Source organism: Cervus canadensis, chromosome 32 (assembly GCF_019320065.1).
Source record: "Cervus canadensis isolate Bull #8, Minnesota chromosome 32, ASM1932006v1, whole genome shotgun sequence".
In the NCBI taxonomy this organism is placed as follows: Eukaryota; Metazoa; Chordata; class Mammalia; order Artiodactyla; family Cervidae; genus Cervus; species Cervus canadensis.
In genome coordinates, this window is record NC_057417.1 from 38,105,413 (window position 1) to 38,123,073 (window position 17,661).

At 65.0% G+C, this 17,661-nt stretch overlaps 1 protein-coding gene across 5 annotated transcripts; it reads right to left on the reverse strand.

Moving 5' to 3' along the window:
* Positions 1-19: 19 nt before the first annotated feature.
* On the reverse strand, positions 20-17,337 carry TRAF7 (TNF receptor associated factor 7). Of its 5 annotated transcripts, none has more exons than XM_043455602.1 (21): positions 17,183-17,336; positions 9,765-9,880; positions 9,450-9,507; positions 8,004-8,095; positions 5,546-5,662; positions 5,079-5,171; positions 4,902-4,935; positions 4,246-4,429; positions 4,011-4,139; positions 3,173-3,390; positions 3,023-3,096; positions 2,818-2,866; positions 2,614-2,741; positions 2,336-2,418; positions 1,679-1,718; positions 1,441-1,557; positions 1,241-1,363; positions 987-1,106; positions 764-895; positions 551-670; positions 20-380 (listed from the first exon to the last, which is right to left on the reverse strand). In XM_043455602.1, exons 2-21 carry the CDS (start codon positions 9,840-9,842, stop codon positions 366-368), a joined length of 2,004 nt encoding a protein of 667 aa, XP_043311537.1. In that variant the 5' UTR covers positions 9,843-9,880; positions 17,183-17,336; the 3' UTR covers positions 20-365. The 5 variants fall into 5 exon arrangements, with proteins under 5 accessions (XP_043311537.1, XP_043311535.1, XP_043311536.1 ...); XM_043455600.1 differs by having other exon boundaries at positions 4,005-4,139; XM_043455601.1 differs by lacking the exon at positions 17,183-17,336 and adding an exon at positions 11,939-12,244 and having other exon boundaries at positions 4,005-4,139.
* Positions 17,338-17,661: the final 324 nt, after the last annotated feature.

Sequence of the window (17,661 nt, forward strand, 5' to 3'; positions counted from 1 at the left end):
GACCATCCCCACTCAGAGCCACAGTCTGTGCAACTTTTATTTCAATCAAGAAGTAATCAAATCTATATACAGTCTAAAAACAGTGTAGAAAAGGTGAGTAAAAAGGCCCACAGTCCATCTGGAGTGAGGATGGAGGTGGGCCTGGCGAGCGTCGTACCTGGCACCCAGATGGGCTGGGCACTGTCCTGGCAGTGATGGTGACAGGGCCAAGCAGAGGGAAGCTCACTGGGCACAGGGCAGGGAGGGCACTGCCTGCCTGGCTGAGTCACCACGGGGCAGGCAGAGACCCCAAGACCAGTCATGTGGCCCACCGGATTTAGGCCTAGGTCAGGCCCAGAGGAAGTCGAGACCCGGCGTGGATTCTGTTAGCAAGTCCACACCTGCAGGGGGAAGACTCCATTTCAAGTGCCACTTGAAATGGCCATGCAGCCCCAAAGCCAGCTGCCATCCGCACCTGCCCCCCACTGCCCGGGCTGCTAGCTCCCACCCGCCTCCCTCGCTCCCACTTCCCCACACAGCCCCTGTGGGCGGCCTGAGCCATGGCGCTGACCTTCACAGTGCTGTCCACGGCTCCGGAGAAGAGCCGGCCCCGGGACACGGCCAGTGCAGTCACACTGCCCTGGTGACGCAGCAGTGTCTGCGTGCAGATCATGTTGTCCATACTCCAGACCTGGGGACACAGGAGACATGAGGACCGCCCAGGCCTGGCACCCTCCCTGAGCCGCCCCGAGCCGCCCCCTCCAGTCGCTCGGCCAGCTCATACCCTGAGAGACCGGTCATAGGACGCGCTGAAGACCTTGGTCTGGTCTGGCGTCGAGATGACTGCCAGGGCGTACACGGTGCCAACATGGCCTGTCAGGGTCCGCACCTGCTCCTTAGACTCGATGTCCCACACCTGGAGGGGTGGCGCCGGCAGGTCAGAGGCACAGATGGGGGCGGACAGGGGCCCGGAGTCAGAGGCTGCCCCCCACCGCGTCCGCTCTTACGTGGATGAGGTTCTCGTAGGTGCCGCAGACAATGTGGTGATTGGTCACGGCGATGGAGTAGACGCTGCCGCCAGACGTCTGCAGAACGTGGATGCAGTCGAGGGTCCGGATGTCCCAGATCTACGGGCAAGTGTGGGCCACTTCGTCCCAGGCCAGGCCGTCCACCCAGGACCAGGGTGCATGTGAGGGCCTCCCTGTGCCGGCCCGGTGGGGGCAGGGCAGACGGAGCCAGCTCGGGGTCGGGGGGGACCCACCTTGATTGTCTGGTAGGAGCCACTGTACAGGTAGCTCTGGGCGGCCACCAGGGCTCGCACCCAGTGGTTGAGGCCGGTGAGCTCCTTCTTCAGCTTCAGCTCAGTGCCCACGATGTCCCAGACCTGTGGGAGTGGCCGTGAGTGCAGGCAGGGGGGGCACGCATCGGCATCGGGCATGCACACACCCCACCCGGCCTGACCTTGATGGCCTTCAGGGAGCCGCTGAAGAGCATGTTGTGTGACGACACCAGTGTGCACACCGGGTTGTCGTGGGCCCGGATTGTGTTCACCTTCTGTAGGTTCTGGATGTCCCATACCTGGCGGGAGACAGGAACGAAGCCTGAGGCCCTGCCGAGCCCAGGCCCCAGGGGCACAGCATGCCCAGGGTTCTCAGGCATGCGTGGGGCCTGACCCTGCCCTCCCGCGGGCCCCACTCACAATGATGGTGCAGTCGGCCGAGCCACTGTAGAGCTTGCACCTGGGGAAGCAAAGCCAGGGTGTCAGGGCATGCGAAGCCAGCATCCCTGCTGACACCGCCCTGGCCAGGCCAAGCGAGCATTGGCCACTGGGAACCAGAGGTCTGGGCCGTCGCCAGGACCACTACAGCTTCCTTGAGCCCAGCCTCGGTCTTTCCACCTCAGTGAGAGGACCTTGGACGCGCCTGCCTGGCAAGCGTCTGACAGCTGAGCTGGGAGGTAATTACCCTTGTTAGCATTGCTGGCAGTCAAGCTGTTGCTTCCTGTGCGCCAGCATCTCACACGCACACACACACTCACGCCCACAGCACACAGCCTCATGACATGCGCCAGGAGGCACAGTCTAGAAGGGGCACTCTGGGCTGAGGGGGTGGCCAGGCCCTGTTGGCCAGCAGGAGCCTGCCTCCCCTCCGGTCCCGCCTGTCCTTGGCCACCTGAGGCTCTCCGGGGTCAGGGCTCTGCTCAGGGAATGCACAGTGTCAGAGACGGAGGCCCACATACCGCCCATGACTCGGCCCTGCTCAGGGTCCCAGGAGTGGCAGACAAAGTCACTCTAGGACACATGCAGCACGGTCCACGTGGGCCTGTGCTCAGGGGACACACGTGCACCCACACTCACCCCTGGATGCAGAGGGCCAGCACAATGCCGTCATGGCCCTCCAGCGTCTTCTGGCACTTGTAGGTGGTACACGTGTCCCACACCTGCAGAAACCAGGGTCAGGGCAGATCCCAGCAGGGCCAGCCCGGTGGCAGGGGTCACTACGGCACGAATGATGTGAGCATGGGGGAGCAGAGAAAGCCCTGTCCATGGGCGGGCCTGGAGCTGGCAGAGGTTGGCGTGCCATACCCAGCCCTGCTGCTCCAGGGTGCTCGGCCCCTGGGCAGGCCCCTACCCACCTTGATGGTCTTATCGGAGGAGCCGCTGAAGAGCAAGTCCCCCATGGAGTAGACGCAGAGACACCAGACGGGGCCCTGGTGGCCCACGAACGTCCCCTTGCACTTGAAGATCTGCTGCGGGTCATACGCTGCAGAGAGATGGGCGGCGTGAGGGGCCTGGGGCCCTGGGGGCTACAGGGCGGGCGATAGGGGGCCCACACTCACATCCAAGGATGCCCATGTTCAGCCGCGCGTTGATGTGGGACAGCTCGTCCTGCAGGGCCAAGAGCAGAGCAGAGCAGAGCATGGGGTGGGTGGGGCCCCAAAGGCCTTTCCTACCCCAGGCAGGGCCCCCCAGCACAGACACCTAATCCTGAGTGGCAACAGGCCTCCCAGCATCCAGCCCCGCCCTCGGCCCCTGCCCGCTCACGTTCAGCATGGACGCGTCCCTCCGGAACTCCATGAGGTCCTCACTGAGCTTGCTCTGGTTTTCGTCCAGGACGTCTGAGCGGCAGGGCAGGGGATGTCAGGGACCCAGAGGCGGGGCTGGACCCCTGCGCCCCCTGGGCCGGGCTCTCACCAAACTTGAGCTCCAAGCTCTTTTCCAGCTGGTCGATCTTCTCCGAGAGCTTGCCCAGCATGGAGCGCAGGAAGGCAATCTCCTGGTCCTTCTGGGCCAGCGCCACGTGCATCTCGTGGAAGCGGTCGTCTGTCTGCTGCAGGAACTCCTTCAGGCCCTCGAAGCGGCACGTCTCCAGGTGCGTCTCGTATGTGTCCTGGTTCCCGATGAACGTGCACCTAGCGGGACAGGACAGCTGCCCTGCCCACCTGCCCGCCCAGGCGGACCCTTCCCTCTGCCTCTCCAGCCCCAAGTCTCCCGCAAATCCCACTTCTGTGCTGGGCCACAACCCTGCGCACACCCGCTTGCCCACCACCCGTCCCGCCTCCCCCAGCAATCCAGCCACTGTGCTCCGGCCCAGAGCTCCTCCAGGGCTCCTGCCCCCCCTCACTGGCTTCCGCCCCGAAGAGCCAGCTACCACCTCCTCTGCCGGCCCCTCTCCCCTCTACTCTCAACTCCCTGCTGCTGGTCCAGCTGCTGGAAGCCCTCTCCCAGGTCTGGGCCCGGCTCGCGCCCTCGCATGCATCAGTCCCCAGCTCCCCGGGCGCCGTGTCCCCATACGCCGTGTCCCCGCGGGGCTCAGGTCTCCTCCTCAGCACCTGTACCTCAGTTTGTAATTACACAGTTGACCGTGTGGCTCCCACTAAGGCCGTCTCCCCAGTGCCCGGCACTCAGGCGGATCTCAGCCAAGGTTTGCTGAAGGAGGGACCGTGAATGCCAGCCCAGGCCCGCCGCCCTCCGCCCACCCACCCCCGCCCGGGGCAGCCCCTTGCACCCACCCCCGCCCACTCACCCGTACTTGGAGTGGGGACACTTGATGTGCTCGCACTCCTTGAGGTGGGCCTCCAGGTTCATCTTGAGGAGGGGTGGGCAGCTGGGGTTGTTGGGGCAGCGCACGGGCCTGTAGTCACAGCTGCCCTCGTGGTCCCTGGAGGGGCGGCCGGGCGGCACGGCGCGGGGGCTGAGTCCCCAGAGGCCCCGGCTCCCAGGGGCCCCGGGGGGGGCGAGGACCGGGGGCAGAAGGGGGCCCTTACTTTCGAGCGCTGAGCTTGATGGTGAAGGGGCACCCTCGGGGGTCCACCTCGAAGACGGAGGGCTTCCCGCCCCCCACCGCCCGACAGCCGTGCCTGCAGTGGATGAAGAGCTCGCCGATCTGCTCGGCCACCGCGATGTTGTTCACCACCACCGTCAGCTTGGCGTTGTCCACGGGGCACTTCTCTGGCGGGGAGGACACACTGACCGCATGGCCCGCCCAGCCAGCCCCGCCCCGGGCCTGGAGCCTGCTCCCCTTCAGGCTGGGCTGAGCCTCCACCAGGGGCCTCATCCCCTCATCTGCCTTCCCCCTCTGGGGCTTCCAGGACAGGAAGGGACGAGCACTGGGTGAGCGGGCCTCTCCGTGGCCCCGGGAGTCTGGGGTAGTGGCGGGGGGCTGGGGACAGAGTGTGGAGCAGGCCGGAGGCCAAGCCCGAGCCGGCAAGGCCGGCAGCCCTGACAGCGGGTGCTGCACCCAGGGGTCTCGTCCATGCCCGCCACCGAGGGCGCCGAGCCTGGCCTGAGTGCTGGCCAAGGAACTGCCACTGCAGGAGGACTAGGGGCCTCCACCAGTGCTGGGCCCCGGGTGGACCTCCCCAGAGGGACCTCCCCGCCGCTGGGGACCCGGGTGGCCGGGCCTGGGCTGAGAGGGTCCTACCTGACTTCAAGGCGCATCTTCGGCAGAAGGTGTGCTGTGGGGACAATGGGCAGGTGGGGTCACGGCCACAGTGAGGCCCACCCCTCGCCCACTGCAGAGGGCAAGTGCCGGGCAGCCAGACTGGGCGCCCCACGGTTTGGGGCTCACGAAGCGCACAGGCCAGGGAGGGCAGCTCACCCCACACGTGGTGATCACAGGGTCCTTGAACACGCTGCAGCAGAGCTGGCAGCACAGCTTCACCGAGGGCTGCTCGGCGAACACCAGTGGCTCCTGGAAGCAGGGCGGGATGAAGGGGCGCCGGGGCGGCAGGCATCCAGCTCCCCCTCCCCTGGGCTGGGCTGTGTCCTGAGGGGAGCCCGCTGAGGCCTAGGACTCGAGGGGACTTGTGCGCGGAGAAGCCCTCCAGTTGTGCCCTCCCTCTCCCTGGGACTCAGACTAGAAGGGGCCCTGGGTGGGCTCCACCTTTCCTTCTGAAAGCTGGTTCCTGGGTAGCCCCTGGGACGGGGAGTGAGAACATGCCTGGCGGACCCGGCCTAGGCCCCCGAGTCCCCGATGTGGACCTGTATGGACAGGGGGCCCCTACCGGGGCCAGAAGGGGCCCCAACCGCCCGGCACAGGGAGGGCTTCCCGCCAGCCACACCTACCGGTTCCTCCTCCTCCTCCGGCAGCGAGAACGTGGAACGGAGGGACATGCTAGACTCGGAGTGCAGGGAGCGCACAGAGATGGCCGAGTCGGAGCGGCGAGGCGTGCTGATGGGCGGCTGTGGGCAGCGGGGCGGCCGTCAGCCGGCGGGAGGGCCGGGTCGGGACCCCCGGCCCAGCGGGCGCCCACCCAGTCCCCAGTGTGCCGAGTGCGCGAAGCCGGCCCCGCGGTCCTGGCCCTGCAGTTGGGACGCCCGCTCACGTCTGCCAACTTTCTTTGTGTAAATGGAGAGACTTCCTGCTATTCAATTCTACGAGGACACGCTCGGCCTGTTTCCTGCTTCCCGTGAGGGAATGTGGGCCACAGAGGGGGCACCTCCACCAGCCAATCCCAGGGAGGGGGTGGCCACGGCCCCCAGACTGCCGGAGGGAGGGGCTGAAAGGCTGGCTGCGGGAGGCTGCGGGGCTCCAGGGGCCCACGGGCCATCCTGCCCGGGGACAGTAGGCCAGGCCAGGAAGGCTCCCAGGGGAGGGTGGACACCCCACCAAACCCTAGGCCAGCTTCTGAGAATAGGTGGGAGGGCCACAGGTGCTGGCCTCTGCCTGAGCCCCCAGAGACAGAGTGGGGGTACGCCAGGACGATGGGCACTGTCCCTTCCTTCCCTCGGGGCCCAGAATCCTCCAGGAGAGATCCTACGAGAGCAATTGGTCCAGTCACTCCCATGCTCCTCTCTCAGCCTTCCAGAAGCCTCATTCAAGAGCCATTAACCGCCTGCCTCCACGCCCAGCCCGCCGGCCCCTCTGGGCCCAGCCCCCTAGGCCCAGCTGCCTCCTTCTGAGCTGTGGGGGGGTGCACGGACTATTGGAAGGGTCCCCTCCCCACCAGCCCGAGGCACGGGACCCCTGCAGGCCCAGGGAGGCTGGCCAGGTAGTGCCAGGGCCCGGCTTCCCGGCGTGCGTGCGGGCTTCCATGTACCCAGCGTGACTGCGGACGGGCACCTCCTTTGCCAGGGCAGTGCCCGGCAGCCCGAGCGGCACGTTTGCATGGAAACGCCACATGAGGAGCGAGTGGGGAAAGTCAGAGGAAGTGAGTCAAACCACCCCCGGGGCAGCGATGGAGACCACAAGGTGAGAGCAGGTCCAGGCGGGAGCGGGGCCAAGTGCGCGGGCTGGCCAGGCTGTCTCCCCCGGCTGCCTGCCCCCTGCAGGGACCCCACTCCGCCTGAGTGCAGGGGCAGCTACAGGCCTGGGCTGGGCGCAGGGCCGCTGGCCCCAAACCACAGGGCCTGGGAAGGCCGGGCTCCTCAGGGCAAGCAGGGGGCAGCCTGGGGGGCCCAACAGCCAAAGACTTGATGTCCAGGTGGCAGCGGCTCTGGACCCTCACAGCACGTGCCCACATCCCGAGCCACCAAAACCCAAGGATTCCAGACACCACAGGCACAGGGAGGCCATTGTCCTCAAGGCCCAGCCGGGCAGGCGGGCCTACTGCTTCCTGCCTTGCTCCATGAACACGTCATAGGCCCCAGACACGTGACAGGCCCCGGACACGTCACAGGCGCCGGACACGTCATGGGCCCCGGGCACAGAGGCAGGCAGAGCCCAAGGGAGGGGGCCCGTGCTTGGGGAGGGCCTAGTGCCGTTCTGGGCACATAAGTGTGTTTTTTGAATAATTAGAAATACTTCTTTTTCTCCCTATTAAACAGAAAACAAGAGCTGGCCACCGAGGAGAAACCTTCGGTGCTGGGGGGCTATCAGGGCTGGAGAGCCAGCCAGAGGGAGGTCCAAGGGAAAGCAGGGGCAGCCCAGAGAGGTGGGTGAGGGTAAGGGCCCGAGGGTGACTGTGCCCCAGGCCTGCCACCCGGGCCCGCCTTCGCTCCCCCCTGCAACCCCAGAGCCTAGCAAGGGGCCAGTGGGCAGACTGACAGGGAATGAATGGCCACTGTGACCCTGGCCCCACTGCCTGGGCACTGACAGCCAGCTCCAACTCTGCCCCAAACCCCTAAATCGGTAACCCCCGCCTGAGCCTGCCCACATTTCCCTGCCTGCTGGCTCCTGTCTCTGGTCAGGACCCCCAGGCTCAGGGCCCCTGCCTCCACCCGGCAACCCACACACACAGCCTCCACTCGGTAGGAAAGAAAGCTTCAGACCTGGTCACCCTCCTGAATGAACCTTCCGTGGCTCCCACCACCCCCACAAGAGGGAGTCAAACATCCAGACCTGCGGGCGCCGCAACCCTCAGCCCGGCTGCACCTCGCCCGCCGCCCCTCTGGAAACCTCAGGGTGTCACTGTGCTGGGCCCCTGCCTCACCACTCTCTCCACCCTCACCCCAGAGCTCGGGGTGCTCCCCGCAGCTGAGCCTCCACCTTCAGCTCCTCCTGGGCCCCGGGCCCCTGGGAGGAGGGGCCTGGATTGAGAGAGGCCCGCTCCCGAGGGCAGAGAGGAGTGCGGCGCAGACCCACCATGCTGTCCTCCTCGTCCCGCGGGGAGTAGGCCAGGGAGCTGGAGGAGGAGGGCGTCCTGCGGTGCTGTTTGTACGTGCTGGTCCCATCGGCTGCAAAGAGAAAGGGCCACGGTGGGCCGTGCGGGGAGGCCAGACCGCCGGGGTGGGCCGCGGACACCTTTGCACGTGGGCCAGGAGGGGCCGGCCTGGACAGCCCCAGCACTGAGCCTAGAAGCCCCCCGCCCCCACCCTGCCACCCCCAGGCAGAGAGGTCCGCAGCCCCTCAGCTGGTACCGCAGCCTGGTGGTCTGGGCCCCTCTCCGCCCACCTCCTCCTGCCTGTCACTCCGGCTGCTCAGAGAAGGCACTGGTCAGGGGTCCACGTGGGAACAGGAGTTCCCCTCTGAGTCACTGAAGGCAGCAGCAGGGGGCACACAGTGGCCCCCACTGGTCTAGGGCCCAACCGGGCCCAGACGTCACCACACCAGCCCCAAAGGCATGGGTGCATGATCCAGGCTTCAGCGGGCTGCCCTGTGAGTGGCCCTGGGTCCCTGCGTGGTAGGGGGCCTCCCGGGGCAGCTGGTCAGGCCTGGTTGCTGGCTCTGCCCTGCCCTGACACTGAGGGGGTGCTGGGTGGGACAGGCCCCCTCGCCCTCTGCCCAGGAGCTCTCGTCTGCCAGGGCAGCGTGCCACGCAGCTTCTAAAGGCAGATGAGAAATCAGGGACCCGAGAGTTGCGGGTAGGGGAGATGCATATTTGCTTTTCCCTCAGGAACATCTGAGGAAAAAAAGAGAGCTCTTTCAGAGCCCCTGGGGGGTCACTTGGCAGGAGAAAGGAGCCTGGGTGAGCAGAGGTGCACGGCAGGCTGGGGGCCCCGCCACCAAGTGTATCCAGAGAAAACCCCGGAGAAGCAGCTGAAACACTAATTAGCAGCTGGTGCACTCTGAGGTGGGGCTTCCCACTGGCTCAGTGGTAAAGAACTGCCTGCAACGCAGGAGCCACAGCAAACATGGGTTCAATCCCTGGGTGGGGAAGACCCCCTGGAGGAGGGCACGGCAACCCACTCCAGTGTTATTGCCTGGAGAATCCCAAGGACAGAGGAGCCTGGCGGGCTACAGTCCAGGGGGTCACGGAGTCGGACACGGCAGTCCTGCCCGGAGGGACCATGTGCCGTCTCCAGGGAGGAGGCTGTGCCTTCGTGTGCTAGTTCCTCCCCAAGGGACCGGACTCCAGGAAGGACCCCAGGAGTCTCTCCTGCCACCTGAGCCCGGCCTGTCCCTGAGCCCGACTCTAAGAGCCTGGGGTGGGATGAGTCGGGGTCACTTGATCAGGGACAGGGTGTGAAGTGGTGCCCACCCGGAGAGGCGGCAGGCAGGCTCCGCGAGGAGGTGCAGGGGGGCCTGGGGGCAGGCAGCGGGATGGTGGACTGCCTCTGCGGCCCAGGCTGGCCTGGGCTCCAGGCTCACCTTTCGTGATGGTGGTGACAGCCGAAAAGGCGGGCCCGAAGGTGGTTTCCATCCTGGTCTGGAGAGAGAACGAATGTGACTCGGCTCTGACCCCGCGGAGGATGTGGACACACACGTGGATATGGGCTGACACTATCCCACTAAGGAGCCCGCATGCACGCACACTCGCAGACACACCAACCACACACACGGCCCAGCCCACCCGAGGGACCTCCAGGGACGGACTGCGTGTTCCAGAAAGCCCCCCGGGGCCCTGGGCGGCGGGGTGGGCACAGGGCGTGCCCAGAGGCGACCCTCCCCAGCGGTGTCCCTCACCCCGGCGGTGTCTGGGGTGGGAAGGTTGCTCGGCCCCCCGGAGAAGCGGTTGTAGCGGGCACCCTTGCCCGAGCTCATGCTCTAGAGCGGCATCCAGGCTCCTCGGGCGGCGTCCCCTGCAGGCAGAGCACAAACATGGGGCTCCAGACTGCGGCCCAGGCCCTGCTGGTTGGCGAGGCTGCTCCGCCCGGGGGGGCGGGCCTGCTCTGGAAGGCCTGGCTCCACCACCAATTGCAACAAGGGTAGGTTCCTGCGGTCCAAGCCCCCTCCCCTCCCGCCTGTGCCAGGTGTGGACAGGCAGGAGGGAAGGAGGAGGCCCGGGATGGGGGCCAGGAGCTGGTGCTCAGTTCCACCTTGCTCCAAGGCTTAGCCCTTGGGAAAAGCCCACCAGCTCTGCCCCCTGCCCCCCCAACTCCTGCTCTGCTGTTCCCCGGGGTCCAAGGTCCAAATGCCCCTGGGGCCAAGGCTGGGCCAGCCTCAGGCCGTTTCCTGCCAGGGTAGGTGTGGTCAGGCACCAGTTTCCAGGATGGCAGGATGCTGGCCACACACCAGGGGACCTGTAGGTGGCATCCCACCCCTCACCAGCCGCACCACACACAGAAAGCCCCTTCAGGCAGGAGAGGAGCGCAGAGCTCAGGCTCCTGACGGTGTGCAGTCGCCCGCCCCAGGAACAGAGCATGGTCTTGCTTGCCCCGCAGGGTGAGTCAGTCTCAAGGGCTGGGGTAAGCAGGTAGTAGGGAGATAGGGCTGTGGGCATCACCCCTGGTTTCTGGGGACTCCCACCCGATAAGAGAGGAGCTAGGGTGGGCCCAGGGAGAGCTAGCCAGGCCTGGGTGTAAGGAGACCCTGTCAGCCGCCCACAGAGGACGGGCCCTCCCGGAAGGCAGCTTCACTCCCAAGATAGTACCCACCCTGAGGGGGCCATCTGATGCAAACAGCTGACTCATTGGACAAGACCCTGACGCTGGGAAAGATTGAAGGCAGGAGGAGAAGGGGCCAACAGAGGATGAGATGGTTGGATGGCATCATGGACTCCATGGACATGAGTTTGAGTAAGCTCTGGGAGTCGGTGATGGACAGGAAGGCCTGGCGTGCTGCAGTCCATGGAGTCACAAAGAGTCAGACACGACTGAGTGACTGAACTGAACTGAAGTGGCCCTATCAGCAGACCCCCCCGCCACGCCCCCGCGCCAGAGCGGTGTGCCTGACATCAGGACCTGCCGAGTCTGCAGCCCGGAGCACCGTGTCCCGCCATGGCAGTTGGCTGTGTTGAGAGCCCTGCACGGGGAGGGAGGCCACACGCCCAGGCCCTGTCACCAGGCCCGCGTGAGCTCTCCACCTCAGGAGACCTCCAGCAGCCTCCCCTGGACACGTGCCACGGGCTCATCACCCAGCACCCAGCCCAGCCATCAGACCAGCATCAGGAACGGCTGTCCCCGTGCTGCGGGGCAGGCAGGGGCCCACCCAGTGGTCTGGGAGTCCTACAGGACCCCAAGGCTCCAGGGGGAAGGACAACCCAGGCCCCCACAAGAAGGCGGGAGATGCTCTATGCCCCCCCATGTGAGTCCAGCAGACAGCAAGGCACAGTCCAGTTGGTTCTGGCACTTTCCACGCCAGGCCCTCCTGACCTGGCCCATCCAGCGACAACCACGCCCCCAACAACAGCCAAGCTGTGTGCCCTGGGGCCCACCCGGCAGGACAGCAGGGAGGGGCTGGCTCTAAAGCTCTCCTCACTTCTCCCCAGCTGCACCCCTCCAAAGACCACCTCTCACCACCAGCCCAAGTTTTGAGACTCAGGCTTCAACAAGGGTGGCTCTCGGCCCCCACAGGTGGCATTGCCACGAGGACCCTCGCCCGCCTGCAGGGCTCTGAGTGCCCGAGGGGATCCCCAGAGCTTGGCCAAAGCCTGGCCTCCTGCCGGCTGCTGGTCCTGCTGTGACTCAAAGGGCTTGCCTCCCCCACTCTGTGGCTTGTTCTCTAGTGGGTAACAGGGTCTCCTGTGGGTCTCCCTGTTAAGTAGGAAGTCCTGGGGGCTGCCCTGCTAGGAGTAAGGCCACTGGGCTGTGGCTGCATGAGGCCCAGCCAGCTCCAGCACTCAACCCATCGGTGCGAAGTGCTCCGCCCCTTTGGGGAAACCCGCGGCTGGCTCTGGGTGGCCGCCGGCTGACACTGACCTGGATTTTACAATCATCTGCTCCCTCCGCTGCAAGCTCCCCGGGGCCACAAGGCCAGCTGCTGGCTGCAGAGAGTGGCGCCCACGGACCGGGCGGCCGTGACCCTGGCAGGCGCTCCCCCCGGGCGGCAGCCAGCCTGCCCGCCGCCCGCCCCACCCTCCCCGCCCGGGGGTGCCGGTTGCCTGAGCGCCTGTTGCAGCGGCGGTCTGGCTGTCCCGCTCTGAAGTGAAGTAAACAGAAAGGCACGCAGGACTGCAGGACTCGCAGGCAACATGCAAATCAGCCGGAAAGTCCCCAGGCAGCCAATAGGGTCAGGCGGGGCGACGACACAGGACCCGGCAGGGGACTGGCCCGGGAAAGAGCCGGGCTGAGAGAGGGAAGGACGGAGGGAATCACTTCCCGGTTCACAGGGTTCAGTGCACCGCCCCAGCCCTGGATGGTGGGGGACTGTGGTCGTCCCGCCCACCCGCCGCCCTGGATGGTGGGGGGGGGGGCCTTGGTCGCCCTGCCCACCCGTGCACCCCGGATGGTGGGGGGATCCTGTCCACCTGGTCCACCCATGCGCCCTGGATGGTGGGAGGACCCTGTCGGTTCAGTCCACCCTGGATGGTGGGAGGACCTTTCCGCCCCACTCACTCTTGTGCCCTGGAAGGGGTGCGGGGGTGGGGTGCGGGAGGGAGGGGACTGCCGCCCCGCCCACCCGGAACGCTGAGATTGCATCCAGAGCTCCTAGGAATTGAGCGAGATGCCCCCGGCCAGCCCTCAGACTGGCCCCCCAGGGGCTGCATTTCGTAACAACAGTCCTCCACGGTATCCTCTTCCTGGAGGCCAAAACCCCAGTAACGCAGGAGCACAGCTCAGCACTCTGGGGGCTGGGGCTCCACGGAGGCGGCCCGGGGGTGTGCCCGGGCCCTGGGGGAGGAGGCCCCTTCCCCACCCACAGTCAGCCTGAGGCGCGCAGACAGGCAGGAAGTTGTCAACAGAGAGTGAGAATCCTCACCCACGCTAGAACCTGGCCCCTGGTAAACTGGGAAAAGATGTGGGCTGGCAGACCGGGGAGACCCGAGTCGGGGAGGGCCAGAAAGCGCTCCCTTCATCCTTCCTCCCTCCCGGCTGAAGCGCCTCAGCACAGTCTGGGGGCTGGATTCGGAGATCCTATCCCTGAGAAAGGCCCCAGTCCTGATGGAAATGGGGTGTCCACCTGGGGTGAGGCTGGAGGACCACGGGGACCAAGAACAGCCCCTCCCCTGCCTTGCCTGGGCCAGGGTCAAGGCCCAGGGTCCCTGTCCACCCACACCCACCTGTATCTAAGGGTCTCCTGGGGCCCGGGGTGCACTCACTGCCCAGTGAGGAACTAGAAATTCGCCCCAAATGCCCCAGCGCCTGAACTCCATCCACCCCGCTTCGGGAACGCCCCCCACCCACTCCTCTGATCAGCCCCCACGGGGGAAGCCCAAAGGGATCTGCTGGGCAGCCTCTTCAGGAGTGTGAGACATGACACCCCTTCCCCTCGGGCAGCACCCAGAGGGCTGTAGGGGCAGCCATGGTCGCGGGGTGGCCAGACGAGACCGAGATCTGCCTCGAGACAACTGCTCCAACAGCCCAGGCAGCGGGTGTGGTGGGGTGTCCCAAACAGCACGTCCTGAGCCAGCAGGGGGTGGACTGGCCTCTAGACGCCATCAAGCCACACACTGGATGCTGTCTGCCCCAGGGAGGGGCATGGGTGGCCCTGCAGAGCTGTGTGCAGCCTTGGCCTCACCTGCAGACCACAAAGCCCCGGGGAAGCCCTGCCCCAGGGCCCCCTGGCCCAAGCCCAGGCCAGGCTGCCAAGTCCTATAGAGACAGGCCTGGTTGCCATAGCAAAGCTACACACACTTCCTGTCACTGTTCCCTGAATCTCCTTAATACGCCTTTTCCATCCCAGACAGTCAGGCTGTGACTGTCAGGGGTCCCCTCGGACCCCAGCGCGCCCTGGTCTGGGGCCTGCCCGGCCACCTTCCCTCCCAGAGCTCAGCCCAGGCCTTTGCCCTCTCTTCTCCATCCTGCCCCTGGCACCCACAGCCCAGACTCCACGGATTTTTCAGAGCTGCCCGAGACACGTGCTGTGGCCTGCCCTCCCCAGGGCTCTGCCCCCTTGCCCCCTCCACCCAGCCTCCTGGCCTTTCCTGTCCAGGGGCAGCCTCTCCAGCCTGCCCAGCCCCTCCTGCACCACAGCCCAGCCTTAACCTCCACTTGGCAATGGAAATGCCTTCCCCTCCCCACCCGCCCTGGGGGCCAGCCTCATCCCCCCCTCAAATCTTTTCTTCCCCATATCTGAGGACAATGTATGAGGTCAGGGACTGGCCCAGCCTGGGGGACATCCAGAGGGCTTCCTGGAGGAAGGGGCTGGCCAGATCCAACGCAGGGAGAGAATGTGCTGGAAAGAGGTGGCATTCATCCTCCTCTCTCAGTGTCCAGCTGCAGGGCCGCTTTTTCCTGCCCACACCCTCCCTCCACCTCAGGGCCCAGCCAAGCCCCAGTGGCTGTCCTAAATCAGGGGGCCTAAACTCGTGGAGACAGGCCCAGGGCCTCGACCTAAGAGCCAAGTGGCTGGCAGTCCCTGGGCCCGTGTGCACCTCCAGGCTCCCCTGGCCATTGTCTCATTGCTCCCTGTGTGGCTCCTGTCTCCTCGGTTTCTTCCTTCTTGCTTCCCAGTGGAAGTCGGGGAGGGCATGCAGTCTCTGGGAAGATCTGGGTCTGGAGGTGAGCAGCCCACGCCCCTCAGCCCTCGGGCACACCCCTCCAGTCCTGGTTTCTGCTGGGCTGCTCCTTCCTGCTCCCGGGGGTTCCTGGGAACGTCCATCTCCCAAAAGACTTCCAGATAGCCCACTTCCTCCTGCCCAGGCAGCTGAGGGTCAGGTGTGCACAGTGACGTCAGTACCAGCCCCCACCTGACTCGACGCTGCTCTGGGGAGCAACCATCTCTTCTGACTCAGAGCTAGCACACGGGGACACTGAGGACATCAGCTGAGAGGGATTGGTGGGTCCGTCTTCATGGGTCCCCCCGCGTGAGCCAGCCAGAGGCCTGAAATGCTGGGTGCCCACCCGCGAGTGCCAGGATCCGAGAGACCTGAGCTCAAACCCCACCTCTGCCACTTGGCAAGTGTGCAACTTCGGGCAAGTTGTGTGCCTGCCTGGTCCTCAGGTTTCTTCACCCATTAAATGGACTGGATGTACCCAAGTCTGGAAGGAACTATGAGAGATGCCATGTGAGTTAGCAATGAAGGCTCCACCGACATCAGCTCCTTCTTGAGAACTGACAATGGAAGCTGCAACGTCACCGCAGGCACAGACAGCCAGCAAGAGGTCAGGGCCGAGGCTGACCAAAGTCCTGTTCCTTCTGCTTCCTCTGTGGTGGCCAGTGAACCAAGGGGCCCCACCTTGCAGGTAAACCAGCCCCTCCCCGAGTCACCAAGAGGCTGGATCATCACGTCTGGGCAGCCAAAGCCTCCAAAGTGGCTCAGGCCCTTCAGCCAAATCCTCCTCCATTTCCCAAACTGCCCATTCCTTTGTCCAGCCAACTGGCCAAGGTTCACACCCGAGTCTGAAGAAGCCAGGAGCCTGCAGAGCGGGGGCGGAGAGGAGGCAGAGGGTTCGAAGTACCACTGAGCTGCTCAACCTGCCAAAGGCACTTTTCTGGGGGTTCCTGCCACCCCCTTAGGCAATACTGAAGACCGTAATCTTTTCCATTTGTTTCCAGAGAGATCATGACACAGGATCATAGTGGAGTCGCTCCACAGAGAACCTCAACTTGAGCCCCTCCTTCCTGGCTGGGCTCTTATCAGCCAGGCAGCCCATGTCCCAGCTCTTCCTGCTTCGAGGGAGGAGGGTCTGGATGCAGGCACCTTGAGACACAGGGACTAGTTTCCAAGGAGAAGCTTGGATGCCCAGAGCAATGCAAGGGGGGATTTATGACAGAGAGGAGAAGAGGTGTGGGAAGGGAGAGACCCAAAGAAAAGAAATGTGGAAGAGAGATGCCACATGCTTGCCAAAGGCCAGGGGTGGGCAGCCCCAGGAGAGGGGGCCCGTGTGTACATGAGGAGAGGTCCGAGGGAGGGGAGGAGGGGAAACTGACGAGCAGCACAAAGCTCTAAGCAAGGACATAGCACAGCGGGGTGGAAACCCTCCCCGCTGCAAGAACAGGGTACGATCCAGCAGGACCCCAGACTCAGCCCCAGCTGACCATCCTGACCTGGCTCAAGACAACCTGGCCCAGGCAGCCAGACCCAAGTGAGGATTAGAAGAGGAACCCACCCCTGCCCCCCACACACAATCCAGCCTCCTCACGCTCTCCTTCCCCAGTGAAGCCAGCAGTCCATCCTCCGCACACAACCAGAGGCACTTGGCTAGACAGACCTGACGCCGGCTCTCTGTGCTCAAATTCCCCAACAGCCTCCCTTGTGAGCACCACGCAGCCTCCATCCTGCACTCTGGCCTGGCCTTACCACTTCACCTCTCACCCCATCGCCAGAACCCGCTGGCGTCCTCTGAGCTTTCTCATCCTGGGCCTTTGCAGTCCTTCTTCCTCTGCCCAATATGCTTTTCCAGCAACTTCCCTCCAGGACAGGCTGCTTGCAGATGCCCCTCCTCAAGCCCTTCAGGAGCCCCCAGTACTGTCTCTTTCTCAATGCCCTGCTTCTTTCTGTTTTTCATAGCACCTGTCACAGATCCTCATGACTGTGTCTGTGTATTGTGGGGGGATTCCCCCCCCCCATCACCGGTTCTGAAAAGGGGGGACGCTTGGAAATGGCTGGAGACATTTTTGGTTGTCACATCGGGGGCGAGGGAGGCTACTGGTATCTGGCGGGTGGAGCCCAGGGATAGTGATCAACACGCTACAAGGCACAGCGGGCAGTGACGATGGGCATGAAGTGCCAAGAGGGGCGAGGCTGAGAAACCCTCCTCGAGAAGAGCACAGGAGAACTGGGGTCTCGCTCTCCGCAGTCTCCCCGCGCCTGTGACAGTGCTGGGCACCCGGCGGCGAACCGTAAACGGAGGAAGAAAGAGCGAATAAAGAGAACGGAGGAGAGGAGCGAGCGACGGCCCAGCTGACAGACAAACGCACGGATGAGGGAAAAGCCGGCGCGCCTGAGCCCCGCCCCCCAGGCCCGAACCCTTCCCGGGGCCCCAAACACCCGGCCTCTTGCTCCACCGCGCGGACCGAAGGCGCGAGCCCCGGCCCCGGCACGCCGCGCGAACACTCACCCGCCCGTGGCCGCTCGAGAACGGGAGCGCCACCCTCTCGCTTCATCGTGCCCCCTCGGCCGCGGGCCGGGGAAGGGACGGTCCGCTCGTGCCGGAAGCGCGCCGGCGCGGTGCCCGCCGGAAATTGTAGTTCCCCGGCTCTCGCGGCCCCAGGCGGCTGCCTTCCCCTCGGCTCTTCAGGAACTACGACTTCCGGTGGCTCCGGCGTCGCAGGGATGGATTGGTGGCTTCGGGATCACTCTATGTTGCAGTTCGGGCTCTGATTGGCTGGATATATCCGTCAGTCACAGCTAGGTTCAATGGCCTCGGCAAAAGGGTGGGGCTTAAGGGTGCTGCTCCGCTCCCGAAAGCGATGCCAGGGCTCGGTTGGTGAAGACAGGAAGAGTAGAAAGAAGAGCGTATCAGCATTGACGGGGGCGGATACTTCCTCCGGGATTGCCCAATCGCAGAGCTGGAACAGTTTCTATAAATACTTGAGT